We start from the raw sequence: 20,006 nt of genomic DNA, 5'->3' as shown, positions 1-20,006 counted from the left end.
CCATCAGAGGACCTTCACATACCTGATCAGAATAATCTTAATCTGTCCTTGCCAGCTTCCAAATATTGTCTTCCACAGCAGAGCAGTCTGTGAGGATCTTGTGGTCGCTGCAGTAGTTATTTGGCTTTCTCTTCCGGGGTAATACTGCCTGATGTTCTCAACCTGGAGCCTCCCATCGGTGTCCCTCTGTGGATGCGCAGGCTCCATCTTCATGAGGCCTGAGGGCCTCGACACTGGGGACAAAACACTCGGCTGCCTTTTGCCCTCCGAGGTGTCTTTGCATAGTCTGAGGAAATTGAAAAAAAGAAGCACAGGAAATATTTCAAACACTGTAAACATTGGTTAAAAGGCAATATGCTTTTCTTCTAGGCGTTGCACAGAGATCAAGGTGTATTTCCCAGTATTTGTACCGCAATAGAAACTTGAGCATTTGACAGAGAGGGATCAAGACAGACAAAGAGAGAGTACACAAGAGGGTTTCTAGGGTAGGTACCTTCTCCCTCTCAGGTCTGTGCCCCCCAGGGGCACAAACACATTTTTATGTGCTCTGGTTTCTCTCTGGAGGGCGACAAGAGCGAGATCCCTGTGGTTCTGCTCCCCGAGGTGGCAACATGTCAACAATGACAAACCCGCAGAAGAGACAGCGGTGAAACTGGACAGCAAACGCTTTGGGACAACGGTCGTAATCATCTTGGCGTACGTAGATGACGGAGGCCTGACGAAGAAGAACATAACATAACTTTCAAAATCTGAATGTGCCTCAACATGTGGTAAACGTCTCTTGTTGAGGACACAAAGTCTCCGTGTCTTGCCTGTGTGGCGCCGTAAGGGAAGGTGGCCGCCCTGAAAGAGAAAGAAGAGTTTTACTGGAAAAGATGTACAATTTGTTGCATGCTTAAATTAACAATACATTTTGGACAAACCTCTGTAGTCTTCGTAGGAGGCGAAGGATCGCCGGGTGCAGCTGTGATTTGGCTCGTTACAATGCACAGAATTGGGGCGACGGTGGAAGGAGAGCACTCACGTGCAGCAGCTGGGAGGAACACCTCCACTGTCCCGCGCACATCCCCGGGTCGCCTGAGAACGCAAGCCACGCACCATGTTCACTGCTCGACGGGACATTTCCTACTGCAACGATGATTCATGACTAAGTGCCGTCACGTGTGGAAGTCAACAGGAAATATTCACCATAAACTACCTGGAAAAAACAATTTCTAAAGTAGTTGTGGATTAGGACACTGAGGGTGTGAGAAAGGCTGAGCCTCCTAAATGAATGTTACCCGACGTGTGGAGATGTGGACATGCTGCCGCCCTGTACGCAGCTTTCATTTCTCCGTCTTCCTACAACGCAGAATAAAGCCCATTGGAAATAGCAGAGAGTCAAAGTCAAAATGGCAGATTAACCTGGGTCTTTACCTTGACCGGCTCGCTGCCCTGCCACAAAGTCACCTGACTGACCTCCCCGGAGCGAGTGTTGGGAGGGAGGGATCAGCGCTTTTCCCATCGCGCCATTTGCCTTCACAAAGGAGGAAATACCAAAAGAGACGAGTCTTATCTTCTGCCCTCCCTCTGTGGCCCGGCGCTCTCTCCTGAACTCGTTCCCTCCCTCTGTTCGTACCTGCCCTTTCCTCCCGTGTCGTCCTACGGGCCTCTCTTGGGCGATCTCTTTTACTGCGTCCTCTCGGGGCAGCTTGGACTCCTGCAGAGACTGTTCACTAATTAGTCTTGTCTCCAGTCATTAAACAGGAAAGCCGTGTCGTGCTCTGATTTGTTTTGTGCCGCTCTGCCGGACCTTCGGCTGCGCAGCGTTTTGGACTCTCTCTGGGCGTAGCTTGTTCCTCTCTTTGCGACTCCTCAAGCATTTCTTTTTTTTTCTTCCTGGAGTTTGCTGCGGAGGAGGGAGGAGGAGAAGGTAAACCGATATGAGAGAAGATGTCATTTAAAAACAGTGTTTTACAAAGTGAACAGGATTTGGATTGTTGGCCTTCTAGTTACAAGAAAGCCGTTTTGGAGAGTAGATCTGATGTCAGTGTACCTCTGCAGGAACAGCATGGGGCTGGTTCAGTAAATGAGTCGGTAGTCTGTCAGAATTGGAACTATTCGAATCACTAGTGCTGTGAATGCAAACGAAAAATATTCATGTATACAAGCTGCATGAGAGCACATATTACACATTTGCGATATTAAGTCTGTTTTGTATGTGTATTTATGACGATAGTGTTAGGGATTTAAGCCAGAAGTGCACCCCTAGTCAGGAAATTATAGTACGTGTAATAATGTTTAGTGTTAGAATTATAGTTTGTGTGATGTTAGATATGAGGTATTACATTAACATGTTAGATGAAGTAAATACAATTTCAATCAAACACAATTCATAGTCATTTAAATCATAATAACACTGTACACATTAACATTCTGTCACAATGTGATGTTAAAACCTGGGGACGGATGCTAATTGCCGTCCTTTATGGATTTCTCCCAATTTTATCCCCAAAGAGGGTTTTTTGGGAGTTTTTTCTCCTGTCAGGTAATAAATGAACAACTTAATGTAAGGCAGCCGACTGAGGCAAATGTCTTGAAAATTGAACCACATGAACTGTCTTAGATCTTATGATGAAGTGTGATGAACGGGGATCATTAATGATGGGTTGTTGTAATTAAAGTGTACTAGTTATAAGATGAAGACTTAAACTATGCATGCTTTGTTAAATTCACTCATTGAGGCATAAAGCCAACTGTATCTACATTGAGTGCATTGGAATGTGAGGGACAGATAGTACAGAGAGGTTTCAGGTTACAGCTGCAGCTTCACACCTCGACGTGAAGGGGACAGTCCAGGAGGGGACACTCTGAAGAAGAAGCCAATGACATTCAAATGCACCAAGAAAGACACACCTCAAGAGTTTTCAAAGGACCAAAGCGGGGAAAAGACTGTTAGAATTCTCCTGCAGCCGCTTTGATAAGTCGCTTTAGACTTGCTCAGAGGATTCTCTATTTCGCGAAATATTTTACTGTTCGCTTAGTATTTCACTTTGTAATTGTATCCCTTATAACGTTGTTTAGTTATTAAATACTTTTTGATTTTTGAATTTAAGCAAGCTGACTCTTTTGATTCTTCGTTTCCGGCCGGGGCGAGAACAAGGAGTGAGGCCTCCCTCGAGAGCTTTCCGAAACCCTAACATTTGGCGCCCAACGTGGGGCTCTCGATTGGGGGAAGACGTTGCTGAGAGGTTTGACTGCAAGTACCACGGGTACAAACAAGGTAAAACAGAACCTTTTTCATGAATTCTGTGATAGGTAGATTTAGGAAAATTTAGAGTGGTGCTGGCAGTCGGCCATGAGGCAAGGCCTTAGATGCTAAAGACTAAAGGCTAGTGCATTAATGACTTGGGTGAATATAATAAGCTGATATTGAATAACAGTAGGGGCATACTTTTGCAAAGTGAATGCGAATGGGAGCCGGCTTTTAGAAATTCCAAACACGCGCGTTTGGTGCGTTCAGGTACACACTTTGAGCGTTAGAAAATCCAGTCGGCGAACTGGTCTGCTGAGACATAAAGACCAGCAGGATAAATTCATACAAGTAGACCCGTATGGGATTGGTTAGGGGGTTCGCATGAGGTGTGACGATGCGCATGTTGTCCACTAGGTTTCCCACAATAATTACGGCGTCTTTAGAGAAGATTCTTCTCTTCATTTCCCCTCTCTGTGCATAAAGTCCTTCACAATTAGGTATTGCAGGATTTTAATAGATTGGGGGGGGGGGGGGGGGGGGCTTGCTCTACAGGATTGGGATACGGAAAAATCCAGCGACGACTGGTTAAGTTTATGATTACGGGAAAATCCAGCGGCGACTGGTTACGGGAAAATCCAGCATCGACTGGATTGATTCTGCTTAACATTTTCCACTCTCTAGAAATCCTATAAAATTAGGTAGATAGGATATTTAATAGAGGGTGGGTGGCAGATAAGCGCTTTTAGTGTAAATGATAGTGTATATATATTTGCATGCTGGTGTGAGTGTTTGAGCAACGTGGTGCATGCGCTTGATTGATGAATAGATGTTCCGGATTATGATTTACTGTGTGTATGTGATTGCTTAACATTGTATATATATATATATATATATATATATATATATATATATATATATATATATATATATATATATATATATATATATATGTATAGAATCCGAACTGGAGACTGATCATCTCCGGCGTCGGGTTATAAAACCGTAGCATATTAAGGTGTTGGTGAACAGTCCAAGATGGACCACGTGAGGCTGCATTGCTAGCGGCTAACGGGGTCTCATTGGTAATTCCACTGGGGATATAGCGTGGGTTAGCAGTTAGCTTTAGCCCATTGTTCTTTGCTACGCCAGCACACGGCGTTTTACGATCCATGTCCAGGGGCGTCGACGCACTTCCTCTTTGGTAGTTCTGTGTTCGATCTTCAGCTATTGTCTGAACAGCGCCTCATGTGGTTGGAGTAAGTGCACATCTGGTGGATGTAAAGGGAATTACAAGAGGGGGAGTTCAATTTCTTCACTTGCCGTGTTCGGACGTTGACTTTGATGCACATTTGCCGTTCCTTACTAGGATAGTGTAAAGATTGATAAGATAACTTGACGGATATCTGGATTGGTGTTGACGTTTATTTGAAACATTAAAGTGCTGTAGTGTTACGTTGAATTTGGTTTGTACTATAGTTCTGAATCGATTTTGGATTGGAATTGGAGGTTGACTTAATTTTGATGTGGTGCTTTTGAGAAGCTGTTATAAATTGTTTGATTTCGATCTCCAATGTTTAGCTGAAACCAGATTGACTGTCATTGCATTGTCTCTGGGTTGGGGGTGGATCATTGTTTGTATTGAAGTATAATCTCTGGCGGCATTTGTGGGGGAGTGCTTCTGCTCTACTTCCTGATTAATATTGCCGGCAGTTTGACTGTATCATCATAACTTTGATTAATTTTGTAACTTTGATTAATAATTTGGATTAATTCATTTTTAGACATCAAGATTAATTTTATTAAAGTTTAATTTTTAGACTTTTGAATTTTGAATGAAGATTGAGTTTTGATTTGAGATATAGTTAATTCTTTCTCTTTTTCCTCTGTACAATTGTAATCATAGTCTTTGGCATTGATCATTGATTATACTAATTTTTACAGTTCTGTGATTGATTTGATTTTGTGGTTAGAGGTACTGATAAGTTGGTTTAACTTGGTGGTCTAACCGGATAATTTTAGTAAATACACCGCAGTTATTGGACTGATTTGATGTTGTAAATTGCCCTCCTTTCTTTTAGATTTGGTTGTTTGTTTTACTGTGTCGATTCCGGTTGACAGTTCGATTTCACATTTCCTCGGACAGCTGTTAGAAGTGACTTGGTTTGGTTTTTCTTGCTGTTAGTGACAGAGTAACACCTAGGACAGACGGGACAGCTTAGCGGTTGTTTAGAGTATTCCAGGTTGCATGATGGCTGCGCTTACAACTCAGAAATTGCTTGGTAGGGCCAGAGAGTTCATGGAAGAACAAACTGAGTCCAAGGAAAGAGAGAGGGAGTGGAGTAGGATGAATAGATATTTGAAAAGATGGCAAAAGAGTGGGTGGTTTCCAACGGTGTCGCCGCCAGCAGGTGAAGACAGGCGCAAGGTGTGGAGGGAGACTGTAACAGCGAGAAATCAAGCCACTACGGCTTATGTAGAAGCCGGCAAATTAAATAGAAAGAGTGAGAAGAGAGCCCTCAAAAGAGAGGATAAGAGATGTGTCCGCACCAAGCAGCTGCTTGTCTACTGGACTGCAGTCGACCCAAACACCCGCAAACCTGCTGTTGACCTGACAGAAGAAGAAGAAGCAGATTGTGAGCCCAGCGTATTTCTACCCTGGAGTCATCGGGACATGGAAGCCCCGGAGAAGGCATTGCCGCCATTGGGAGAAGGAGCTAACCCATGATCCTGCTCTTTGAAAGGCACACAATAGGTGATGAGTTGACTCTTGGAGATATGAGAGCCTTAATAGCCCACATGGAGGGTACTGACAACCTAAGAGCCTTAGAAGCAAGAGCGGGAACCACCAACCAAGAGGATGAGGCTCCATTTGATAAGGTCAGAGGAGTATTTTGGGCCACAATGCGAAACATCTGGCCTACAAAGCCAAGTATGTCCATCCCGATGGGTCTGAGTATGAAACAAGGTGAAGACATGTCTCAATATCTGAGGAGAGCAGAAACAGAATGGCATTTGGCCACAGGAGAAAGACACGACAATAACAAATCTACTGCTGTGATCTGGCGACACACTGTGCTGCAAGGCTTGTCCCTGTTAGAGGGAGTAGTGGGACTGGACGACATGGATGAAAGCACATGGAGAGACCGTCTCACCCATTACCACCAGAAACAGTAAGCAGTGGAGACGATCGAATGGGGAAAAATCAAGAGACTGACGAAACAGCTTCTGAAGGTTCAACTGGCAGCAGCAGATGCAGAAGCAACGGAAAAACGGAGAGTCAGGAAACAACTGTCGGTGAGTGATGAACAACCTCAATACCCTGTTCCTCCAGAAGCCACATATCCAACTGTAGGTCCAGCAGTGAGAAACCAATTGAGAGGATACCAGCAACCACCACAGTACAGAGGGAGAGGCAGAGGCCGTGAATATAACCGAGGGAGTGGATACTACCAAGGAGGGTATGGGGGTGATGTGTGTTATATATGTGGGCAGGTGGGACATTGGTCAAGAACGTGTCCAGTGAAATATGAAGGGAACACACGGTCGAATGCTCCTCCAGGAAGGTTTCCCTACCCACTGCAGCCCAGGCAGAACCAGAGACTGGGCACACCCCAGCCTCCACCTCCCCATATGTGGTGACCACAGCAACAGATGCCACTTGCGTTGATGGAGACAGAGTTCTGAGGAGCCCTAAACAACTGACTGGTGACACACCGACCCCCGCTGCTTTCCAACAGCTCAGATAAGCACCCTCAGCCTCTACGGTTTACGACTCAGATTCCAGGTAGAAAAAGGGAGACTAGAGATTATAGACTGCTGAGAGTGTCAGCTGAAACAAGACTTAAACCCGTAGGGAAGATTGATTAAAAAAAGGGGAAATCAGTCATTGAAAATTAAGAGATGAGGTTGTGAAAGATTTAAATGAGGAATGAAGGTGATAAGGATTAGGAGAGTTGTTGTATATATTGTCCGTATGTTGTATTAATGTTTGTAGTTTTTCGAGTTTCCTCCTAAATTCAGAGATGGGCGGTAAATTGTTGAGTGCTGTTTATTGAGTGTATAGTGCACGATACACTTGATACAGTATCTTGATGATGGAAGCAAATGTCTGATCAAAGGAACATTGATAGCACCAGTACACGAAATATGGAAACTTGTTACAGACGGTCATCCTGTAATGTTCAACAAGTAGTACACTCTTACATTTGGATACGCTAACCATGAGAGGTTGGTGATCTATCAGTAATGAATGAATGGATTGGATCAAACTAAGCATGAGCTGAGTTTGTATCTGCAAGTAACAGACATGTCTCCCACCCTCTGCTTTGCTTTTGGGCTGAAGAGCAATAAAAGTGGAGATTAACACTGGAGGGGGGTCTGGAACAGATGGGTCTGATGCTAAGTTGATTTATTATCTCCTGGTACTTTTTGGGGATCAAGGGACTCACAATCTTCATTGTTGTTTTATGACCCTGAAGGGTTTGGAGAACCTTTGTTGATATCACCGGGGTTTGAGGTTCACATTCTGATACATTGATTGAAGTTTTAGAGACTGATACTGCAAATGCTCAACCACTTGTGAAAGTGGTCACAAAGGTCAGCAAAGAAGAGAAAAGTAGGTTGAAATGTTATGAGAGACACACGCAGGTGTTTGAAAGTATGACCGAGGGCAAGTGGAAGTGTAAAAATGGGAAAAACAGGTTGAAGAGTTATGCAGTAATGCACAGGTTTTCAAAGGTGATGTCACGTCATAACAGAGCAAACAGGCTGAAGGTAAAAGGAGAAGAAATTGACTGTGAGGGTGAGAAAGTGAGGTAATATTTTTGTGTAAACTTGGTACGAGCAGATTGCTTCGAGGTTAGAATGAACAAAGAGAACTTGGTTGGTCAATTAGTTGATGAAGACATGGAACAGTCATACACCATGAGGGTGAGACCTACAAGCAAAAACTCAAAGAGATTATTGAATGGGGACGCAAAGGCAATATTGGTGTTCATTTTTCCTGAGTTGACTATGGGGGTCAACAATCAGTTATGTCGGAGATTTAAATTTCTATACATGAATGGCTCCTCAAATCGGTTGGAAACAAGGCCATTTAAGAAAGGCAATTTTTCAAAACAGTGTGTAAATACTCTAGGAGCAGATAAAGATATGCAGAGGCATTCTTTACGTCAACGCGTTACATTTTTCATTCAGCTGAGGCTCTAATCCAAAGCGACTTGCAGGAAGTGAATTTGAACAAGAGGGAACAGAACCAGAACAGCAGGAACAAAGAAGAGATTTTTCCTTCTAAGAAAGCAACATTTAGGAGATGCAGAGGTTGAAAGGTGATGGCGACTCATGGTCGAGGAGGGAGTGAGCAGGCCTCCCTAAAACAACGACTGATAAGAGGAGGAATCTCCTGTCGGAGCCATAAAATCCATCCACAGGTTGTATGTCATCTAAGAGTCATTTAAGAATCACACACGGTTTGAATGGGAGCAATTATTTCACTATGATAAAATTTACTGACACATTTTTCCTCGAATACATGTGCATGGCAATTGTTAACTCTGTTTTGCTTTTCAGTTAGGAACAGGCGACTCCAATGCGAGAAAGTCCAGATCGGCAACGACACCCAGTAGAAACGGCGTTGAGGGGTTTTTACGACATTGTTGGATAAGCCAGGAGGTGGCCTGGGGGTGATTAGCATCACCAAAGGCTATGTGAAGGGATGCTTTTACACCTACCTCAACATGAGGGACTGGGGGAGAACAGAATACAACTAGAGTATCTGCCGATTAGGGAACATTATTGCATGCAGTGTACAACACAATCATAAGGTTCAAAACAACAGAGTTGTGTAGATTTTATAAGATTTAAAGTGTTAAGAAGAACATACAATCTTTCTATCAATGAAACAACTGACAAATTGATTAGAATGTTTTTAGGAAAACACTAGATGTTAGAGTTTAGCTACTCAAGTGGCATTTTTGGAATAACAGCAGACGATGGCCAACACAGAAAGATCCAACCTGACTTTTCTTCCTGGAACGAATGTGTAATGAAATTGCTCTTCTCATACACAGACACAAGGACTGATGAGACACACAGATGATACAATTACAGTAATCCCTCGTTTATCGCGGGGGTTACGTTCCGAAAATGACCCGCGATAAGTGAAATCCGCGAAATAGAAAACTTTTTTTTTTTTTTACAATTAGCAACTATTACATGTATACAAATACAGTGACTCGCGTGTAGGCCGTTTCACTGCTCTTCAGACTGGGCCGCTGCATCCTGACTGCGCTCTGCAGTGTTCTCTTCTTCTGAAGCCCGCGGTGCAGGTGTGTTTGTTCGGGAGAAGAACATAGTGATAGGCAGCTGTTGTCGCTCTTTTTTCTTCTTTGCAAAAAGATCCTTGTACACCGACATGCCACCATCGATTACGTTGGAGAACTGTAATGAACGGCTCGGGAGTGAGTTTTTAGCGAATCAGAATGCAGAGCACAATGCACCAAAAAAAAAAAAAATGCAATATGAAAATCCGCGAAATAGCGAATCCGCGATAAGTGAACCGCGAAGTGGCGAGGGATCACTGTACTCCACATTAAAAGAAATAGCTAAAACTGGGAAATAAGTGGGTAAAATGTTGAGTTCCAGTTATGTTTAAATATGCACACACTAGATGGTAGAACTTGTTTGCTTGAAGAGTTTGGTAAACCAGAAGAAAGAGCAACAGGAATTGGGAGAGCACACACACACACACACACACTCACACGCACATCTAGACACACCTACACACACACGCACACACATAGCTGCACCACTTGTGCTTCTCTATTCAACAGCCGATTGGGGAATCTTGTCCCAATGGGACCTCGGGTTAGCAGAGCAGTCTGCTCACAGGAACTGAGGTGATTCGAGGTCCAAGGAGGGAGCGTGAAGCTTAATCACACGTCTAGGATGACAGCTACGTGTCATCTGACCAAACCGCTGACAACAACAGATATTCCAGCAGAGGAACATCAAAAAGGAGAAGTATAGGCACACACATACAACGAAGAAATCCACAGACACGGAGCTAATGTGACACACCATTTCCAGATTAGAGAAGGAACGGGAACGGCTGGGACACTTGATAAACACATATGATAAGAATGTTCAAACAAACAAACGCCAACGATATTACAGTAACAGAACTTGAGGATTTTGAATTCAGAGCGGCTATTCGGTTGCAATGACAAATCATCACCAAGATAAAACTAAGCAGCATTAGACACATTCACGGGGAACATCTGGTCAGAAGGAGGAGAGAGAAGTTCACCATTTCATAGAATTATGCCTATTCAGACAACTACAGCATCGTCTCTGTTGAAAGGCATATATCATAGTAAGAATTGAAAATAAGAATTGTTTTTAGGAGGCTAAAAGTTCTTGTATGTGTTGTTTCTATTTCACTCCAAACAGAGCTGAGATCATTATACAATGCAAGTGGAGAGATGGTGTCCATTTATGGAGGGAGAGTAAACTATGAAGGGCAGGGTCTCAACCATTGACTCACTGGTTATGTTCTCCTCCTCAACATGTGTTGTCAACTTGAAGCATCACTGTGGCACCGCCACATATAGAGCGGTTATTCTGTTTGATGATGTCATCCCTCCAGAAACAAACAGGGATGGGAGCATCAATTGAAAGACACATCCAGAGCTGCCCCTGGGGGTGGGGGGGTAAATTATATGTCCTATAGTGTTTTTCCTTGAGTTTCAGATACCTTGTCCCTATATAATGTGTTGATATGTGTTGAACTTTAAGCGACTGAGACCAGATTCACTAAGAGATCCAGGGAGACATCTTCAGGAGGTTTTCCAACAGCAGCCATGTGGGAGAAAGATTGAATAAGGAATTATTTGTGTTACGAACTACACTGATTCCTCAGGGGAAACTCACGGTTTACCTAAGACACTGATGCGGTTAACAGTAGACACAGTTACTGGTAGTTAAGATCACATCACCAGGAATAAACACCACCAGAGAAAGCCTTAAGAAGAAAGACAGATCCACATTAGTCTGAAGGTCACATGAATACGTGAAAAGGATGCTAAGAAGGTGCCAAGGAGGGTGCCAGATGATGTTGAATTCCAGAATCAGATCACAGCTGAATTTGTGGACAATAATAAAATGTTGATTGGATGAAACTGCATTTAATGACAGACAGGTGCTACAAATGAAGACCTGCATGAGTCATTGGATGAAATGAGACTCATGGCCTAGAATAATAAAGTGGCTTTAGACATGATGTTAGCTGGAAACGGTAACTTCTGCAAAATGTTTGGATCTGTTTGTTGTGCGATCATCTCCAACAACACAGCTCCTGGTGGCTTGGTGACCAGAGCACAAGCCCCACTGACAGCTTGAACCAGCAGCTGAGAGACAACTAAGGCGACGACAATCCTCTCACCAACGGGTTTGTCAGTATTATTGCACAACGGAAAAGTGCATGCCCGTCTGCGTTAACCCTTCTTGTGTTACGGTCATGATCTAGTCCACTACGGATGAAGCTGCATCTCCTGCATCCTTGGATTCCTGCAGGAATTGGTCGATATTGCGCTTAGTGAGACTAGTATACAGGGAAATCGGTAGCGAGTAGATGATGAGGGACAATCACTGTTGACGGATGTGACTGTATGATAATTTTTCAGTCCTTGAGAGATGCTCACAGTGAACTGTGAGCAAGGAGGGAATTGTTAGGGATTTAAGCCAGAAGTGCACCCGTAGTTATGGAAGTTATAGTACGTGTAATAATGTTTAGTGTTAGAATTATAGTTTGTGTGTTATTAGATATTAGGTATTACATTAACCTTTACCCCATTACCTGGGGACGGATGCTAATTGCCGTCCTTTATGGATTTCTCCCAATTTTATCCCCAAAGAGAGTTTTTTGGGAGTTTTTTCTCCTGTCAGGTAATAAATGAACAACTTAATGTAAGGCAGCCGACTGAGGCAAATGTCTTGAAAATTGAACCACATGAACTGTCTTAGATCTTATGATGAAGTGTGATGAACGGGGATCATTAATGATGGATTGTTGTAATTAAAGTGTACTAGTTAAAAGATGAAGACTTAAACTATGCATGCTTTGTTAAATTCACTCATTGAGGCATAAAGCCAACTGTATCTGCATTGAGTGCATTGGAATGTGAGGGACAGATAGTACAGTGAGGTTTCAGGTTACAGCTGCAGCTTCACACCTCGACGTGAAAGGGACAGTCCAGGAGGGGACACTCTGAAGAAGAAGCCAATGACATTCAAATGCACCAAAGAAGACACACCTCAAGAGTTTTCAAAGGACCAAAGCGGGGAAAGGACTGTTAGAGTTTTCCTGCAGCCGCTTTGCTAAGTCGCTTTAGACTTGCTCAGAGGATTCTCTATTTCGCTTTGTAATTGTATCCCTTATAACGTTGTTTAGTTATTAAATACTTTTTGATTTTTGAATTTAAGCAAGCTGACTCTTTTGATTCTTCGTTTCCGGCCGGGACGAGAACAAAGGAGTGAGTCCTCCCTCGAGGGCTTTCCGAAACCCTAACAGTAGCAATGTGTCGCCATATCACCTGGTTTCCAGGTCAGAGACGGAGAAGTCGGTGCCCAAATCTTTGCCCAGCCTCTCTCTGACCTTCTTCGTCAACAAGGCCGCCAGCTCTGTCAGACAGAGGCGGGTCTGAATTCAAAAGCAGAGAAAGCATTAAAAACACACACACCAAACAAAAACAGCTTTTACTCATTTTATATTTTTGTGCGTACAAATGAAAGGTTTTGTGTACAACTCGTAGATGTGTTTTCTATCTCTGATCTTTGTTGGATCTGAGTCACAGTAGTCCAGCAGGGTGTCACAGAAGTAGAAACCAAGGGACTTAAAGTGTGTCCCTCTTCTGTCACCTGTCATTCAAACGCATAATCTTAATTATTGAATTGCATGTATTATACATTGTTCATTCAGTACACATGGCATCCATTGTAGTCTGTCCATCCTGGGAGTGGGATCCCTCCTCTGACGTTCTCCCTAAGGTTTCTTCCCTTTTTTCCCTCTTGGAAGGGTTTTTTCATTTTTTGGGGAGTTTTTCCTGTGCCGATGGTGGGTTTCGGGACAGAGGATGTTGTATGTGTACAGACTGTAAAGCCCTCTGAGGCAAATTTGTAATTTGCGATTATGGGCTATACATAATAAAATGAATTGAAATTGAATTGAATTAAATAGGAGGACTATCTTACTGCGTATAAAGAAGAGCAATTCCTAATCAGGGTATTTACTTTGTTACTGGCATTCTTGCTCATCATTAGTGGAAAGACTCTCTCCTGAAGCTTCAGCAAAGCATCGCCTTGTTTGTTACAGCCGTACACGAAGACATTGTTTTTACGGTTGTGGCCGTGAAAGTCGCAGTAAAGAACTACATCCATCTCAGCCATCAGCCTGGAACAAAGATTACAGGGCAAGAATAGACATTGGTAAAAGTTCTTTTTAATACATACTTGGAGAAACCACGTTGTAAAAGAAACAAGATTACAGTCATTTACAACATATTTGCTATAATAACGATGATTTGTTTGTGTTTCATAATTTGTTTGTTTACGCACGTGTACTTTCATACCTTTCCACCATGTTTCGGGTGTGCCACACACAGGGAAAGGAATCCCTAAGAGATGTCTTGTAGTTCCTGTTGAGATCCCTTCCTGCCAGAGAACAGCGGTAATTACCCACTATGACACCATCAGGGTTCAGCATAGGAACCACCTGCAGGTCCATGGATCCAAATGAGAAAACCGCAACGTTCATAATGACGAGACTGATGTGAGACTCTGAGCTTGAGGTCCCTGACCTTGAAGACAAAAGTGTCCCTCAGCAGCTGAGCATCCTCCGAGTCACCGAACAGGAAGTCCAGGAACCCCTCCATCATCCAGGATCCGTTGGTTTCTCCGGGGTGCACTCGGGCCGTCACCACGACGGCCTTTTTGCTGCTCGCGCCCTCCTGCCGCCCCCCCGGGACGTAATCGTCACCACGTATACAGCGTTCCCAGCGAGGCTGTGGCACAGCACCCGCAGGGTACAGTATGACGCAACTGCTGAGTTGGATGAGATGTTCCTGAGGTAGCGCTGCAGGTGGGAATAGGTGTAGGGGTAGCAGTGGGCCAGGTAGCATGTGTCCGAGTCATAGGGGAATTGGAGAGTCCACGTCAGTGAGAATGCGGCGATTGCGTCGCTGTTGCGGTCCTCTGCGTTCTAAGCAGAGACAGAAATAGTGGGGGGGTTTAAGTGAGGTCCTGCTTTGTCAATTATATATTTAAAATATCTGGAGTTACGTTGTTCTCGTGTGCTTTCTGCACTCACTATACAGATCTCAAATCATACAATTAGCAATAAACATGCTGGAAAACTACAAAACAACCTGGTAAATTACAGTCAAGATGTCATTTTTTATGTTCCACCATGTCAGGAAGTTCACCCACCCGACTGCAGCTGCAGTAGTATCTAATATTTGAGCCGGCGCGCTGCCATTGAAACACCTTTGTCGGCGGCCCTCTCGGAGTAGAGCAGTGGTCTCATGCCGTGAGAGTATAGGCTGCTGCTCTTCATCAAGTTGATGATACTGAAGCGGTAGGTCACTCCAGCCTTCATGTTCCTGACCCTGAAATAAAACCACTGCGTGTGCTTTCTGGTGTACATGTCTGTGCGCAGGGTGAGCTCGTACTCATAGTCACTCCTGAACAGGAAAGAAATATGGGGGGGCAGAGAGTATAACTAAACTACTTGAATGGATCAAATGTACACAAACGATTGAAAGGCGACTTTGGGTGCAGGACTCACACTTGCACAGCCTTCTGAAGGTTCCCACTCTCAAAGCGGGACTCAAACTCAAGAGGGAGGTCCGTCTGGTTTATGGAAGAGGTGGCGCTCTTAGTGGGCCGCCTGCTTCCTCCGACCCGGGAGCAGGTGAAGTAGGGACGCTTAGTGGCTGGAAAAGAAGTGAGAACAACATGAACAGAGTAAATGTGAACAGCCCAAACTCTTGAAGCTTTTAGTAAACATGGACTTTTTAGAGTTAATATCTAGGATACCACTGCTGAGGAAATACACTTGAACTACTAGAAGGCCCACCAGAATAGCTAATATTGTTATATTAAAATGTTGTTACAGCTTGTATATTGTTATGCTGCACTTAAATTGTAACATCAAAATGAAATTTAAATCCTAAAGCATTAAGGAGTCCAGATGGGTTCTTCCTCATAATGTTCCACATTAAATCGAAGGACGAACATGAAGCAATTCAAAGTAATGGGTTGTTATTATTATCTTATTGTTCAGCAGAATCCGTTAACAAGACTGTGGTGATATACAGCACCAACTTGGAACTACAAAAAAAGCCTCCGGTGTGGTGCGTTACCCTGGTCAGCGCAGTAAACCATGGTGCCCCTCTCCTCTCCTGCTGGCACGGGGGTCCTATCGCGTCCTGTGTGATGGTAGAAAGGCTCTGGCTCCGGGGGGTCCCACTCTGCAACACGTACCCTCATTGTTCATTAAATGTCGACAGTTACTGCCAAATGGGGTGCTGGCTTTTTTCTTCATTTATTGAAAACTTCCTTCTGCCTTCTATTGGGCTTATCAATAACCTTCCTAATAACATAACCGTTTCAATACAATGTGTAATTACCGACGTGATGGATGATGTCGCTGATGACCTCACACTCTACGGGCCAACGGGGGCAGGATATGGATGGGAAGGTAACCAGGTCCGGCGGAGCCCTGAAACTCAAAACAGGTCGGCCACCGTCGAAGTTGACGAGAAGCTGCGTGGTCCTCAGAGTCTGACTTAGATTCACAGCCCCTGAGGGGAGACACCAACCACACCTTCAGTAACTGCGTGAGATAAATGCATGTTTGGTGCACACGTCTTTCGCAGGGAAAACCAGGACTCCCACACCACGTCGCACATTAGACAGCGGAGTGGGATTAAAACAGCAACAAGTCGACCCATCGGGGTGAAGTTAAACATTAGCAATGCAGGGGAAATGGCTTACGCTGCCTCCTTCCTGCCAATTCCTCCTCATCTTCCCCTGCGATGGAGCCATTGCTGTCCGATCCGTCCCTCTGATGGGTGTTCCACCAATTCCTGATAGCGGACACAGCCATGGTTTGTGTTTTCTCTGCCTGATAGGAAAGAATTAAGTCATCAACCTCATACTCCCAATTGCCAAACCGAGTCGGAGGTTTGTGTGGTTTGCCCCTTTTCATCAACCACGGTTTGTAATCAGGATACTGCAAAGATTAATTATGTTATCGTGAAACAATACCGATTTGAAAGAAATTCCAATACTTTCTGCTTAAAGTAAAATGCCAGAGAAAGTCCTCCTGAAGAATGCAGCGCGCATTCATGAGGTCAACCAGTGCAGGGTCAACTTCTGCTCAGCACTGACGTCACACACCTGCGCTACACAACTTTTGTTTTGCTTCAAGCTTCATTGCAAAAACGCTCTCAATCTGTGCCGCGACTTACCTCGCTCGTGGTTCAACTGCGCCGCAAACACGCTTCAATACACAGCGGAGCGATTAAGCGAACATGGCGCCTCCATCGAGTGGAAGACGTTCCTGAATTGCACGATGTTGCCAAGCAACCGATCGTCTCGACAACACCGCAGTCGCCATGCAGAGCAGGATACGCCCAGACCGGCCCGGACCATCGCTCCCAGTGAATGAACGGGTGTTAAACACCAGGAAGCACACTGAAGTTCATCGAAGGTTGATCCTCCGGGGACGGAGAACGGAGGCCTCAACGTGTTTAGCACTACGAATGTATTGAACAGGGTGGCCATTTCCTTCACGTCAAAAAGGAGGACACTAGTGATGGGGGTGGGAGGGTGGTAAGATGAACAAATCTTTCTTCGAGTGAGTCATTTGTTGACGGGTGGGGGTAAGATATTACCGACCATTCAGTAAAAAAAAAAAAACTACACGAAAATGTAACCAATGAAATTACTTATTTTGACACACATTTTTAGCCAATACGTATTAAACTAACAAGGTAATGTGTCAAAAGGGAGACCTTTTTAGTTATTTTCTCAAAAGGAGGACAAACGAGTGTCCGGCTTAAGGCTGCGCCTGCAGCCGGACAGGGCATTTAAAAGCCGGACTGTCCGGCCTAAAGCCGGACGAATGGCCACCCTAAGTGTGGCGCAGAAAATCATTAGTTAAGATAGAAGCAACATTTATTTAATATGTGCCTTGTTACGCTGCTGGAAATTACTCCCGCGACACCCAAAAGGTAATGCCGGTGTTACACCCCTACTGGTTTTTCCACCTACTGGTTTCCCTATGCGTGCGGGTTTGTGTTTACTCCACAGCTGCAGATGTGTCTGCCTCCAGTTCCCTGATTCGTCACACATTCACAAACATATTGCTGAAAATCTTTAAAACGTATCACAAATCCATTGCAGCGTTTACGATTGTATAAGTGAGCACCACATCACGGCCACGTATGAAAACATTTATATAAAAAAATATATTAAGGAAAGATCGGCACAACCTGGATTCGAACCCGGTGGATCAAAACATCAATATATCAACCTGGTGAATGCTCTTAGCAGTGCAACACAGAAACTCACAGAAATTTGTTGACCCTTTGTATAATTGATCCATTTCGTTGACGCAGATCAGCATGGCGGAAACTTTTGGTGTCGTGGATCTAAAACAACTGGTTACCTTGGGCGTGTCTTAGAACACTTCAGGACATGTGCAACGCTACTTCTTCACGAGGCTGCAGCCTTGCATCGACACATTTGGATTAAAAAAGGATATTGTTTTCTTACGGCCATCGCGTGACGTAAACCACAGACACGAACAAAACAAAGTTAAGAAACTAGAAAATGCATTTCCTGCTGAAAATGCGTTGCAATGCAAAAAGCTGAAAGCTGAAATGAATATTTAAAAATAGCTGAAAATACAGAAAGTTGAAGGGAATTTGAATACATTTGCTGAAATTACAGATATTAGAAAAGCTGAAATTAATTTGAAATGACTGAAAATACAGAAATGGGAGAAGCTGAAAGGAAATTCAATAGATTTGCTGAAAAAGCTGAAATGAAAACAGCTGAAATAAATGTGAAATATTGCAAAAAAATACAGAAATGAATATTAAAACACTGCTGTTAATACAGGCATAAGAAAAGCTGAAATTATTTTAAAGAACTGCTGAAAATACAGAAATGTGAAGCTAAAATTCAATAGAATTTCTAAAAAATACAGAAGTTGCAGGAGCTTATATGAATTTAAGAATTACAGAATTAACAAAACCTAAGATGAATAAAAAGAGGTTTTAAATTGTTTGTAGCTGTAATACTAATACTATTAGCCATAGTAGTATTTGCAATAATATTAGTAGTATTGTAGTATTAATAGCAGTAGAAATACTAGTAGTATGGTAGTAGAAGTATCAGTTGTAGTACTAGAAGTACTGGTAATATTTGTAGTGGTTGTAGTAGTATTTGAAAGAGCAATACGTATCTGAGCGTCATGGTTAAGGTACAGATAATCATTGAGGCTTTTATTTTGTAATGATGGAATTGGGTGAGGGGGGGTTGGGAGACAGAATGTTTGTTATTCAAACTAAGAAGTTTTAATTAATAGGCCTCATCACAAACGTTACAGTAAGAATTCCCTCCATGGGGCTTTTATTTTGAAATGATTGGACTGGGTGGGGTGGGGGGGTGTAGATAGAGAGAGGGACGGTGAGAGGGTGAGGAAGGGAGGGGTGGTGAGGAAGAGATAGAGGGAGAGCGAGAGGAGGAGAAATAGACAGACAGACTGACTGACTGAGTGATTAACAGTGAGCAGAGGTCAGGGTGGAGGGGGGAGGGGGGGCGAGTGTCTTTATCATATTGGTCTGTTGACAGACACGCCGAAGTTAACCAGTTGTTTCAGATCCACGACACCAGAAGGTTTCGTTCGTGCCAATTACCTTGCATTAATTTATTAAGACCAGACCCAGCACACTGCCCTGTGGCGCAGCGCACAGAGCGAGTAGCAGCATGATGCGTTAGCATTTTGCTGCATGGGTTCGCAACCTGGTCGGTTCGATCTTTTAATACATATATGTCAAACTCAAGGCCCGCGGGCCATATCCGGCTCGGCATGCAATTATATCTGGCCCGCGAGATCATTTTATATTATTGTTACTAATGGCCCGACGATATGAAGCGTTGATAACAAAATAAACTACAGATCCCATAATGCAGCGCTTCAGCTGTCTTGCCGAGCGCTTTCGGTGGCGTTTCTGGCTGACACAACCGCACGTCTCAATGCCTTAAACCTCCAGCTCCAGGGACGTGACCGCATGATCACTGACCTGTATGACGCAGTGAAGGCATTTCCAGTGAAGCTGATTTTATGGGAGACACAAATGCACCAGTGCAACTTGCCCCACTTTCCCTGTTGCCAAGTAATGCGGCACAACGGTGTTCCCAAATACGCACTTTGCTGATAAACTGAGCGCGCTGCGCACGGAGTTCGCACGGCGCTTTGGTGATTTTGAGGAACAAAATAATAATTTTGAGTTGTTTCGCAACCCATTTGCCGTCGACGTGGAAACTGCACCTGTGCAGATTCAGATGGAGCTGATTGAGCTGCAGTGTAATCCCAGTGAGCACAAGACGTAATTTCAACGTTGAAATATGGTTGAAATCGGGTTGAAATGAGGTCTGAACGTCTAAGACTTCAAATGGGATAAAACATCAACGTGCCAGAAAA

The 20,006-nt window shown here is 43.8% G+C and overlaps 2 protein-coding genes and 1 long non-coding RNA gene across 3 annotated transcripts; all 3 read right to left on the bottom strand.

The window, feature by feature from the left end:
- Positions 1–3: 3 nt before the first annotated feature.
- Positions 4–2,076, bottom strand: LOC144391238 (uncharacterized). Its single transcript, XM_078097828.1, has 8 exons — positions 2,036–2,076; positions 1,793–1,888; positions 1,619–1,699; positions 1,417–1,516; positions 1,281–1,341; positions 924–1,077; positions 494–843; positions 4–286 (listed from the first exon to the last, which is right to left on the bottom strand). Exons 4-8 carry the CDS (start codon positions 1,502–1,504, stop codon positions 4–6), a joined length of 936 nt encoding a protein of 311 aa, XP_077953954.1. The 5' UTR covers positions 1,505–1,516; positions 1,619–1,699; positions 1,793–1,888; positions 2,036–2,076.
- Positions 2,077–12,821: 10,745 nt separating this feature from the next.
- Positions 12,822–14,981, bottom strand: LOC120812880 (cytosolic carboxypeptidase 2-like; the record flags this gene model as incomplete). The annotated part of the gene is given in 7 exon segments (XM_078097993.1): positions 12,822–12,932; positions 13,523–13,682; positions 13,861–14,003; positions 14,089–14,255; positions 14,258–14,482; positions 14,722–14,780; positions 14,782–14,981. Coding segments are annotated over 7 exon segments (1,065 nt in total), but the record flags the coding sequence as incomplete, so codon positions are not given.
- Positions 14,982–15,918: 937 nt separating this feature from the next.
- Positions 15,919–16,889, bottom strand: LOC144383008 (uncharacterized). Its single transcript, XR_013455147.1, has 3 exons — positions 16,762–16,889; positions 16,286–16,415; positions 15,919–16,092 (listed from the first exon to the last, which is right to left on the bottom strand). It is a non-coding gene; the product is annotated as an uncharacterized LOC144383008 (long non-coding RNA).
- Between the last annotated feature and the right edge of the window lie 3,117 nt (positions 16,890–20,006).

Source organism: Gasterosteus aculeatus, chromosome Y (assembly GCF_964276395.1).
Source record: "Gasterosteus aculeatus chromosome Y, fGasAcu3.hap1.1, whole genome shotgun sequence".
NCBI lineage: Eukaryota > Metazoa > Chordata > Actinopteri > Perciformes > Gasterosteidae > Gasterosteus > Gasterosteus aculeatus.
This window is presented reverse-complemented; position numbering and strand designations above follow the sequence as displayed.